Source organism: Dromaius novaehollandiae, chromosome 3 (genome assembly GCF_036370855.1).
Source record: "Dromaius novaehollandiae isolate bDroNov1 chromosome 3, bDroNov1.hap1, whole genome shotgun sequence".
Classification (NCBI taxonomy): Eukaryota; Metazoa; Chordata; class Aves; order Casuariiformes; family Dromaiidae; genus Dromaius; species Dromaius novaehollandiae.
Window position 1 is genome coordinate 94,727,195 of NC_088100.1, and position 12,829 is coordinate 94,740,023.

General features: G+C 34.4%; 1 protein-coding gene across 1 annotated transcript in view; it reads left to right on the plus strand.

The window, feature by feature from the left end:
- The window catches only part of DNAH8 (dynein axonemal heavy chain 8), a 167,913-nt gene that overhangs the window by 103,633 nt on the left and 51,451 nt on the right, over positions 1–12,829 (plus strand). The window contains exons 55-60 of the mRNA XM_064509531.1: positions 809–951; positions 4,784–4,918; positions 7,681–7,803; positions 9,576–9,789; positions 10,330–10,439; positions 11,001–11,164. Coding sequence (XP_064365601.1) covers positions 809–951; positions 4,784–4,918; positions 7,681–7,803; positions 9,576–9,789; positions 10,330–10,439; positions 11,001–11,164 — 889 coding nt within the window. The remainder of the gene's footprint in view (positions 1–808; positions 952–4,783; positions 4,919–7,680; positions 7,804–9,575; positions 9,790–10,329; positions 10,440–11,000; positions 11,165–12,829) is intronic.

The window sequence follows — 12,829 nt, forward strand, 5'->3', positions numbered from 1 at the left end:
AGTTCTCATTGGCAATATTTTCTATTTTGTTGTTTTTAATTTCATTCTTACATATTCTTTCTATTGACTATTCTTAGCCAGCCTACAATGTGTAGATAATTTTTGCTCTTGCTGTTTTAGCTTAAATTAATTTTACCTTTATTCTTAATTTCTTTTGAGATAGCACTTTCTGTTAAACAATATAAACTAATTTTTATTTCCAGTTAATAATAAATTGCTATTTATCCATATGTTTGATAAATATTAGTAAATCTTATGATTTGTAAGACTTTGATTACTCTAATAATTTCCACAAAAAATTAGTAGTTTAAATAACATAGACATAACCAATTTCATAAATAGTTTACCATTATTTTTTCAGAGCATATTCACCTATAAATTCCAGTATAAATGCATCTATTTCCCATGTATCCAAATTCAGAACTTTTGCCAGCAGTGTTCATTTAGCGTATGCATGCACACTCCATAGTCTCGTGTCTTACAACTTTTTGCCAGCACAGTCTGAGAAAGAGCTTCCACATAAACATTCTTCTGGCTTATCTGGATAGCTATATATAAATTAAAGAACTACATTTATGTTTAGTAGCTGCGTAGACTAATTAGAGGTCACCACTAGTATCTCCTGTGTTAGATGCTAGGTTTGAGAAAGTTTATCCCTTTTTATATCTCATAGACTTTTCCCTTTAGGAATTACATTCTATATACACTCATAGTGCTCCACCCATATGTATCATCCAGGATTGATTTTCTTGGAATGCTGAATATAATCAAAATATTGTGAGATTTTTTCCATTTTTTGTCATTTCAGGTGACTGGGAGCACTGGAGTAAAAGAGTTCAGGAATATGTTTTTCCAACAGATAGTGTCCCAGAGTATGCATCTATTCTAGTTCCAAATGTTGACAATGTCAGAACTCAGTTTTTGATAGACACAATTGCAAAGCAACACAAAGTACGTGCAGGATTACGTATTTACCTATATGCCTACTACATGAGATAAATGCAAACCTACTTATAAAGTAACTGGGAGGTTGTAGTCATTCTTCATATTTTCTGTCTCTAGTCACAGTTTGCCAGCTGCAGCATTATTTAAATATGTTACTTTTTGTTTATGTTACTTTATTTTCATTTTTTAAATGTGAATCTTCTTTCTTTCAATTCTAATTATTTCTGAGTCCACGACAAAAGTTTAAAATATTCTTTTTATAGAATCAAAAACTGTGTTCCTGAATGTGTAACTCCAACAACCCATCATTTTTCTCAGAAATAGTTGTAAAACTTTCTTCTAAGTCTTTGCACCATATTCATTTTTCTGATTTGTGCTTTCTTGAGTAGAGGAATAAGGAAAATAGAGCTCACAAGACTAATCATTAAAAACATGAAATGCCTAGCCTTTATTTTATTTTTTTCTCTCAGTAGGAAAGCTGTAGTCAATTGCAGTAGCAATGACTATAGAAAAGGAGAGGATGCTTCTAACACAGACTTAGCCAGTAGGTAACAACCTGGCATCGTGGCTCTTGACACAGGCCACATTAAACGAGTTATCAAAATATATATATAGGCCTATTTTCAGAGAGGAAGATCTGAAAAATAAACATTTTGCTTTAGCGCAATGCTATTAAAAGCCTAGCAACTTGCTATGGAAACCTGTGCCAGCCTGTGGAGCTGAAGTCAGCATACTCCCTTCTGAGTAGCTGCAGCCAATATTAGAAATACCAGAAGTGCTTGAAGCAGTGCTGAAACCTGGCTTTTTTGTGAAGTCCTGGGATTTGGATAGAAATTTTGTTCACTGGCCTTGATGAAGCTGTTCCACAGGCCATAACGTGGCTGTCCCTTTGACATATCTGACAGATTATAAAAGCATTCAAAATCTTGATAATATTCAAATAATAAAGGTTTGTATGCTGATGCCTCGGGAGATATTTATTATATTTCCAGGTACATTCCTTTGGCCATCATTGCAGTACAGATAACAAACACTGATGTCATTCAATGGGAGCTTGAAACTTGGCATTTTCCAGTCCTGTGTTTCTGTCAGTATGTGGTTTATATCCACCTCTCTTCAATAGAAGAGCTTCAGCTCTCAGTGTGTCATGGGACTTATGCTTCCCTCTTCAACAGAAGGAGTTCCCCTCCATGGAATCAGTCAGCTTGCTTTGTTTTCAAACATTTTTCTTTGCTAAGGTTTAATTTAATCACATATTGAATTGTGATAGAGAAACATTTTTATTTCTTTTCTCCCCTGTATCGGATTGTAGCAGGATGAACTTTCATTCCAGCTGCAGCTGATTTACACGTACTAAATGAAACTGAAGTGGTATTTTACAGGTCTGGCTCCAATTGTAGGTTCTGCAGAGGGTTTATTATTATCTGTGTTATAATGGTCAGCTGATCTCTTGGATGTTCAGGAAATAGGGTAAAGAATGAGACCACTGTGGTATCATTGTGGCTGTCTGTTGGAGAGCATTACCTTAATGCAGGAAAAAATCAGTCTGGAGTATTTGATCATTTCAAATACAGTAGCAAGAGTCTCTTGCATTATCAAGTTCAGTGCCTACAATCATAAATAAATACATCAGCTTTTTCACAAACTGATTAAATTCCTTTCGTGGAGTGGATATAATGCTGAAGAGAATGCCATCTGATAAAAATTTAAACAGTATGAAAGTCTGAGCTGAAAAATAACCCACAGAGGATTCCTTCATCTCTGGAAAAAAGAAGCAGAGTTCTTATCTAGCTCCCCTTGTGAGATGAAATGGGAGATTTCTATAAAAGTTTTAAAAACAAAGAAGAATTATAATATTTATCCTTTGGTTCAGCAGCTTTCTAATTTAGGTTAGATTTTACCAAGACTAGAAGAAAACTAGGAAAGTCTGTCTTCTCTCTTGTCATTTCCCTGCGTAAAAGAAATAAATTTCACTAAGTGTACAGCTTAACCAGAAAATAAGGTATTATCTGAGAAAACAAAGAAAATTGCTATCAAAATTTTATTTCTGCCTGTAATTCTATTTTTTGATAATGCTATTCTGCTTTTTTAAATTGCTACAAAAATTGCTATCAGAATTTCATCTTGAAACAATAATTCTCCCAGTCCTTAAAAAAAAGATGCAATCAGAGAGGACTGGGAGTGTTATGAGTTGTAAGACCTAAAAGGTGCCATATTATATATAAGATGATACTGAATAACTATGCTGTCATCAAAAGGGGTTTTCTTTCCAAAAAATAAAACAGTTACCAAGGGGAAATAATCTTTAGGAAAGATGATAAGATTTCTTGACCCTTCTGTGAACACCCTTGGCTCAAGCCTGCTTTGCAAAGCTTAACATCCTGACTAAGTGACCTTGAGGCCCTATGCAACAGTGATCATCTTGTTCTTAAAAAGTATACCCCCAAGTGCATTGGTTTCATATTTCTCCATGGATACTTAGAGACAGCATGAATGTGACAGATTCATGAAATTCAGGGCAATAACTATGTGCCAAATTTGGTTACAATGAAAAACATATTACTGAGAGAAGACACGTGGGCTCTTTAAGGATCCAGAAGACCTTTCTTACTAAGATAAATCAGTTTAAATCAGTATAAATCATGTCATGATAATTAGGTTGGGACCATATGGAATTTAAGTTACAGACTTAAATATTCCAACAAGGGGAGGGATTAGTTAGGAACCACAGTGTTCCTTAAGGAAGGATGCTGACCTTTTGAGAAAAGTTCAAGACTGACTGTTTTGAAAACATGATTTTCTTTTGTTACTATTAAGTAGGAATAGTTCTCAGTTCCTTTCTACAAGTGGAAGGTAAAACACATTTCAGAATTTCATTGCTGAATTGCTTCCTCTTACCAGCTTCACTGGCCTGTCCAATAGGAGGCATGAACAGTACAATACTCACTCTAAATCAATTCTATATGTCTCCTAAGTTACATATTTTATTTAGTTTAGAGAAAAAAAGTGGATCGGGTGGTTTAGACAATACACAGAAATACAAGAGGAATTTCAATAAAGAATTACACGTCCAGAGATGGAAAGCAACATTCTTTCATCCACTAATTGTTTCTCATTTCTAATAACATTTCCTAGAAAGCTGTAGATGTTAAGCCTTCTGTACATAGTTCAGTAGCTGTTACTCTTATTTGCAATTATTGTCACTTCATGTCTCTACAGAGTTTTAGAGTATCTCCTTTAATAATTTGCTTGAGCGGAAATATAGCTAAATCTAGTCCATACTGTATTGTTAAATTGCTTTCAGGACAGTGCTGTGAGGAGAAAACTATCCTTATATCACAAAAAGCTTGTGTCACCAAAATAGCTCTAGCAAAAAGCAAATAATAGAAATATTATAATAAAATTAGATGTCAGACTACTTCTCATTATTAAAAAAGCTTTCTTAGAGTCATCAACTACAAGAAACTGCTGCAGTGAATGCAGTAGAAAAGTGGAAGAATTTAGGCAACAGGGAAAAGAACTTCCAGTACTTTTTCACTTGATCCGTTCTCTTTGGACTGTGTAACTTAACTATAAGGCAACAGGAGAAAAAACGTCTTGTTCTTTCTCACTTCTTCCTTCCTCTTTTGCCTGCATAGCTTAACTGATTTGTGTTGGAGAATCTGGATGGGATGAAAAACGCATACTGTGTCACTGCATATGGAGACATAGAAAAATTACTAGGATAATGTATCATTCAAAATTAGACACTAAAAGTGTCCCTTTTTCTAAAATAGCTCTTTTATGCATTTAATCAACAGTTTTGATAATGCTTATCTGATTTAAATGTCTATTACAGGCAGTTTTGCTCACAGGAGAACAGGGAACTGCAAAGACAGTCATGATAAAGGCATATGTGAAGAAATATGACCCAGAAGAACATTTGTCAAAATGTTTAAACTTTTCATTTGCTACAGAACCATTTATGTTTCAGGTAAAAAACAGGTTTTAAGCCATTCTTGCATATTTTTCTTGTGTAAGTATTAAAATATACTCAATTCTGATTATAAAAGCAGTGGTTTTTAAAGCTCTGACGTGATTTAGCAATAAAAAGCAATTTAGAATTAAAAGGATCTTTTTCCTCTAAGTCACTTAAACATTTCAGAAAATTTCTTACAAAATCATTTTTGCAGATGAGAATATTCACTCCTTTACAGATGCATATATACATAACTGCTGTATGCTTTTTCATTATGGAATTCTAAGAGTCCCTTTTTATGTTGAAGATCCTTCCTTGTCATTTTAGATTAATGAAAATTTTTGCTTAGAGAAAATCCCACTTGATCAGTTTTTCTTGACTCTCTAATTTTTATATACTTACAGTTGTAAAATATACTTACAGTTGTAAAATATAATTATAGTTTATAATTTATATTTATTTTTGTAAAATAAAAAACAGATTTCAACTTCTAGGTCCTTTCCTTCTGTCTCAGCTCAGGAGTCACTGGAACATCAATGGCACAATCTTTTAAGTACTCTGGCATAGCAACTTTGTACAGATTTACTGTTATATAGCTGCTAAATTCCATTTAAATACAAACAAATACTACAGATGATAGCTTTTCAAGTGATTGAAAGTGATTCAAGTGATGATTTATACCACTGTGCTATGATTCACTACTACTTTGTCAGGATGTGATGCTGTAAGTTGAATTGCTAGCAGAGACTTCATTACGTCTTCAAAGAAATGAATTCATGGTGAGAATCATCCAATAGGAGAAAGTAATCATCTGGGAAGCATTCTAACAGAAAACCTGCTCATGGGGTAGATTTTACAAACTCCATCCCAAAACCAAGATGAAGTGTCTGTTTTCAAGAAGCTAATTCAAAATGTTATTAAGAAAATGGTGAAAAGTCATAACTTAAACCTTTCTTTTTTTAAATTTCAAACTTAGAGAATTTCTGCTGAGCTTTTCTGTTAAGCATAAGATCTCTGGCTGTGGTATGTATCAAACTGTGGGATAGAAGAAGGCAGGCATCCTTTCAGGCACACAAGATGAATTAACTGTCAGCATCTCTGTCTCAGTGTTCTTTACTTAATGTATTCTGGTCGCTAGGGCTTTATTGCCTTGAAAACAAAACCCAGACTTCCTTCTCTCTGGAACAGAGAGATTGTGAAGAACTCATTGTGTCTTGTCTCTGCTGCAGTCCTGCTGTATCTCAAAAGGTATGCTCTTTCTTTTCGGCTAGCTAGCTGTTATATTGCTGGAATACACAGATCACTGCTGGATTTCCGGGAGAGTCATGGAGTAGAAAAATCAATTAAAATGCTTCTGAACAGTTCAGATGTTCACACTTGAAACAGTTTTTGAAGTTCGAGTGGTCATTCTGAGGACGTTTGAAAAAATGAGTGATTTTAGATGCTTTAGCCCTGCAACAAAGTTGTTAGTTTCTTGTGTGATCATTTTCTTTCTTTTAGCAGTTTCTCTTTGTCTGAATTTTTTGGGACACCATAATCACAAATCTCCAGAACCACATACTAGTGCGTTCTATATATGGTTATTTTAGAACACTCAACAGGATATTTTCTGTTGTGAAAAGCCATTGGTTAAAACTTCTTCTGGTTCTCTAGTTGTCAGTCCTTCCAAAAAATGCTATTAATACTTCTATTTGTATCACGATATATTCCACTTTTCTCATGAGAATAACGGTTACTCTTGTAAAAACAAAAAAATTATTGGTCTAAGAAAATATTTTCTACTACCTTGGGTGGTAATATTTTTTTGCTATTGTTTAAATTCCAAGTAGTTGTAGAGCTCTGAAGATACCTTTCAATTACATGTCAATGTTTTACTTGTTTATTGCATCCTGCTTGAAAACACAGTCTTAAAGGTTACTGCTACCAAAATGTTAAAATACTGCATTTCTTAGCTTACAAGACATCTTTTCCATTGTAAAAGGAATTTAAGTTGCCTTTATATGGTCTGAAGTGGTACTGCAAATATAAAGTAAGTGAGCCTAGCTGGCAATCAATCTTCAGACACTGCATAACAAACTCTATGAAATCAGCTCCCATTCCTCTCCAGAACTAACCTCTGGAAGGAAGGTTCTAAATGCATTTCTAAATAAGACCAATATTTATTTGGGGAAAAAAATGTGCTACAGATGGTGCAAATTCTATTTCTGCCTATTAGTATTCTAGTTCAATCATAACTATTATGATTTTATTTAATCCTTCATTTCTCAAATTCTGTGCTGTCTTCCCACTGTCTCTTACTCATTTGTGAAAAGCAGATATGCAACAGAATTCACAATTTCTGATCTGTTCATTTCCTTTATTCTTAGCAGTTTCTCTTCTTGTATTAATCTTGGTATGATAAGAGGCTGAAATAGAGTTCACAGTAAATTGGAATGTTTCATATATGGATAATGCAACATTCTAAAGTTAATGTCATTTTAGTTCATTGGCTTCATGATGATAATTGGCTATCAGAGCGGTTTGAAAACTTTGAACTTTTCTAGTAGCCAGTGTTGGGCTGACATAGTCCTAAATCTTGGGGATCTCATAAGAAAGAGTGCCATAAATAGGAAAACATTTATGAAGAATCAGAGGTAACACTGCTAATAAAAAAAAGGAAATAATTGGATAAGGAAACTGCTGTAGTAGAAAACAGTAACCCATTTTTTAATACATATTTAGTACATATTAAATATTGTTGCTTTAGATACAAGAAAGAACTTTCTTTCATTTTTTAGAGGACAATAGAGAGTTATGTGGACAAACGCATTGGGAGTACTTACGGACCACCTGGAGGCAGAAAAATGACTGTGTTCATTGATGATATCAATATGCCAGTTGTTAATGAATGGGGAGATCAGGTAAATGAATGTTTAATGAATACAATTTATTCTCAAACTATTACTAAGGTTTTTTCATATAAGTGGGAATCATTGGATTTCCTCAATATTTTTATTAACTATTAATTATCGGAAATGCTTTATAATTACAGTGCATTTATAAAGCAAAGACCAGGGAGCAGGTTAGATTTACTGAAGAGACATACAGAATAAAGGTGTCATATCTTATATATTTTCTCCACTTTTTTACATTTTTGTAAGACCAAGTTAAAATGTCATTATACTAAACTACCATATTATTAATTTGAAGTTTGACATTATTTTGACAGCACCAGTAAACACACTTTTTGCAAAAAAAGGTGTAATATGTAGGAAAAAGTAATAACAGTTGTCTAAATTCAAAGGTAATGAATTGGCTTGAGAACTGGATTAAGTATTTTTGTTCTTTACTGAGCCATCACATGTCTATATTTTGGATGTACAGCATTCATATACCCATGGAGACTGAAAATCAAGCAAAGGAAGTATGGCGCAGTTTCTTCTTGTAGTATGTCTGAAGTTTTTCTAGCTCGGGTGCGAGGTCTTCTGGGATGTCTATTCTAAGATAAAGCTTAAGTATACTTCCTGTTACTTTTTTTTTATTTTACCTAGAATAAATTAGAAAGTGGGAGACTTGGCGTCCTGCGCCAGGGTTGAATGCCCAGAATATTTGGCTTCTGTGAGGCTCAGAGTTTGGGCTAAGACGGCTCATAGTATTGGGCTTTTTTGTTAGCAGTGCGGGTGGTGGGTCTTGTCTTGAGAGTGGGCTTGGACACATGCGTAAGCGGCAATGTGAATATAAGTGCATCTGTGCAGACTGAATAGTTCCCCCTCTTCACTTTAGAAAACTATTTCTGTGCAAGTGGAAGCCAAGCAAGTGGCTTTAACATCTCTGAAGTGGAACCTGGGCTTTCTACCTATATGCCAGCTTACATCAGATCTTTGGTTTGCATCATTTGCTCTAACAAAAAAGACCTTCAGCTTTTTAAAAATTGAAACCATCACTGAATAATCCCCAACGCTGAACTGCTTGACTGTATTCTAGAACATGGCTGGGTGGCTCTGATGAGGCAAAGTCCTTGCAGGGCCAGACAGTGTCCAATAATATGAGAACAAGGTCCACCGTTATGGCACCAAGACACTGCTAGACTATTGCTTATGAGACTGGTGGTTTGTGATCTTTGTCCTGCTGCATATCATGTAGCTTTGTGGGGGTATGTGAGTACATAAGGCTTGCTGAATATTGTTGGAGCAGTTGCTATGGGGGCAAACTCTCGTGCCTCCCCATCCATACAAGCATGTGGAGTGAATTACCTTCTCAGAATGACCAAATTCCTGTCTCAAAAAGAAATGGTTGTTTGGGTTCAATGGAGGCCCAAGAGAGAACTAAAAATCATAGTCTGAAAACCTGGAGCTGAATGTCCAGCAGCAGAACATGGAACAAAACATTTTTTTTTCCCGTTCAGTGTCTTAACAGAAGGCAAATTTTGTTTAGTTAAAGGGAATACAATCACATTTTTTGGATATTATGTAGTAGTTTACAGCTCTGAAAGAATTTTTATGCTGTTTAATAGAAGCATGTGGGCCAAACTATCCTGTATGACTAGGGAAGATAGTATAATCTGAATCTAGATCAAAATAAAAACCTCTCTCTAGGGATTAGTAATAAAGTTAAAAGAAGAAATTAATTTGACAGTGTATGTTTTTTTTGTTTGTTTGAATTTTTGATTTCTATTTGTTGCATAAACTCACAGGTAACAAATGAAATCGTTCGTCAGATGATGGAAATGGAAGGAATGTACAGCTTGGATAAACCTGGAGAATTCACAACAATTGTAGATGTACAATTAGTAGCAGCAATGATACATCCCGGAGGAGGCCGTAATGACATTCCCCAGCGTTTAAAAAGACAGTTTTCTGTATTCAATTGTACATTGCCATCCAGTGTGTCCATAGACAAAATTTTTGGTAATTTTTCTCTTATTTTAGTACTTTTTTAATTAGTTTAATTTCAAAATGCAGAAAAACTGTGTTCTCTCTTTCTCACACAAATTCAGAGTATTTCCAGTGAAACAACTGGAGCTGTATTGCAGCAAAAATAGTGCTGTGGAAGACAAATAAGCCCTCTTACATGCTTGTCTTTCTGATTTTGGACACGAAAAGTACTTAATAAGAAAGCAGAGGTTATTTTCTGGAAGAATATGAACACTTCTGTTGATACATAGGTTGCCATTCCACTTTGGCACTGTCTGAAGTACCTTCTGTTGTGCGAGTTCCGAATTCTGGTAACTTTGTCAAAACAGCATTTTTTTAAAATCTAGGAGCTGCTGCCAGTTATTTCTATACCTGTCTTAGTTCAGAAAAGCCAGTGACAAGAGTGACAAACTTACTTCATTTGTAATTTAGAAGCAAATTAACATTTTAAATAAATACTTAGTCTTACTCACAACTTACCTTATTATATCTGAGACCTTTAGATTAACTATATGTTGCATTTTATCTTTTTAGGTATTATTGGCTGTGGATACTTTCATCCATGTAGAAAATTCAATTCTGAAATATGTGATATGGTGAAAAAATTGGTCCCAGCAGGCAGAATGTTATGGCAGTGGACAAAGGTACTGATTACAAGGAAAGATTTATCATATCAGTCTGAACACAGTGTCTGTTAGTGTAATTTAGGCACATATTCCTTAAGATCATATCTATAATCATGAAGAAAGCAAGATAAAGATGGGCTAAAAGATTGTTGGAGAGCTTATCAGGAAAATATCAGATTTCAATTTTTAAAACAGATGAATGGGTATATTGATACAGCCGTTCCTGTAATTTTATTCATATTATCTAAAGCTGTAATCAATATAGCCTAGCAACTGGGAGTGAAATCTTCATAATTTAACATTTTTAATTAATAAAACACAGAGCAATATATAAACTAACTAAATGTTCTAAGAACTGAGATTTCACATATAGTGCTAAATCATGCTTCCAACCAAATCAGATATTCTTGATGTTGACTTCTTAGAAGGCAGTTGTTCAGAATGGGATGTGTGAAAATTAGTATTTTTGTTATTTTTATGTTTTATATCTATATTATTATTTATAAATTTATATTTTATATTATTCTTTTTTCCTTCTGATTGTTGCTGATTTTGAACAATGACAATCTTTTTCTTTAGACAAAGATGCTGCCTACACCGTCTAAATTTCACTATATCTTCAACCTTCGAGACCTTTCTAGAATTTGGCAAGGAATGCTCACTATAAAGGCAGAAGAATGCAACAACAGCACTGTCCTTATGACACTTTTTAAACATGAATGTACTAGAGTAATTGCTGACAGGTATAACAACTGTGTCATTTTGTAATACTTCGTAGGTTTAGCCATTCACTTCATTTATGCTCACACATCCATAAGATTTCTTACTAAGATAAACATTATTAGGCCAGAAAGAAAGATGTTTACATGCAGTCTGCCTTGTGATACTATCCCAACAAATGTCATGTTATGTGCTGATAGATTAGATCAGTAATTGGATGGAGAACTCCACAATATATGCATATTCTGTGTTCTAACCTACGTTTTTATGCAGACTTATTTTTGGCTACAGAGAAACAGTCCCTCTGTAAAAAAAAGTGTCCTGAATACAGTGTTCCAAAAAAAAAAAAAAGTGTCCTGAATTTATACAGTGGCACACAAACCATAATTAAAAATTGCTTTGATCTTCTCACAGAAAAAGCTTACATTCCTATGATAAAAAATGACCCATCTCCTCCAGATCTCTTATGTGATTCGTAAAGCAGATGCACTTATCAGCTGTATGTATCAAAAGATCCAGGAATATTTTTGTGCCTACAGTGTTTCAATTTCATGTGAAATTCCAGCTGTAGTACTCTAGCTGCCAGTAAAATGTCAACATAGATCCACCACTACTGTGGATCTTAACTAGTATAATTACTTCTTATTGTGATGTCCTGGCAAAGCATCTTCTTTTTTTTTATAGAATTTATGTATTGACAGGAAATAAATGTTGACTCTTAAAAATATGTGTGTATATTTTATTAAACTGTATTTACTTTATGAAGACCTTACAAAATGAAAGCAGTATAAAATGTTTCACTGTAGACACAAAGGAGTAACAGTGCACTTTATATCGCTTTTGTTTTTAATTAAACTTAAAGGGCCTTGGAGTGGCAAGTACCTAGGAGTTACCTGCCACGACCTGAATTTGTAATGTGTTCAGCACAGTGGCAGATGTCTAAAATGGGATTTATCTTAAGATGCTGAGTGAATATATGGCATCTGGTCCAAATGGTTTGGCACAGAAGGAAGCAAAATGCATAATGATTGCCTTGTATTCAAGAATAGACAGGTTTAATTACGTTATCCCAGCAACTTGTGAGCATAAAGGAAAGAGCAAAGATGAAACCTTCCTAAATATACTTAGCATGTGGACTTTAGCATACATTCAGTTAAAACAGAAACAAAACAAGTAAGATATGTAAAGCTAGGAGTTGAATTAAACATTGCTGGAGCTAGTGGGTGAAACAGCTGCCATCCATTTCAGACAAATGGTAGAAACACATATCAATTATCATATCAGAAAACCATAGGGCATTGTCGACCAGTTTTGTTTACCATCCCTACCTGTATTTTCTAGGATCCCTCATCTCTTTCCATGAGGGCTCTGAATCAGCTGGCAGCCACCTTCTCTTTTTCCCCAGAGAGATGTATTTTAAATTGCATTAACAAACTTGAGTCAAGAGCCACGGAACAACTTGAACCCTGAAGAACCTGAGTCTGAAAATCCTGCTCACTTTCTCCCCTCTCCTTAGATACATATGCTGAGTTCAGAAAACGAATGCAGGAAATCTAAAATAAAATCTTACCCAGCAATTTTCAAAAATATAAAAAATTAAGTTTTCTGCTGACTTTAATAGTTATTGCTCTGTAATTTGAGAATGCCAGCTCAGTGTAAATCCACTGCAGCATCTAATAACAGCACTG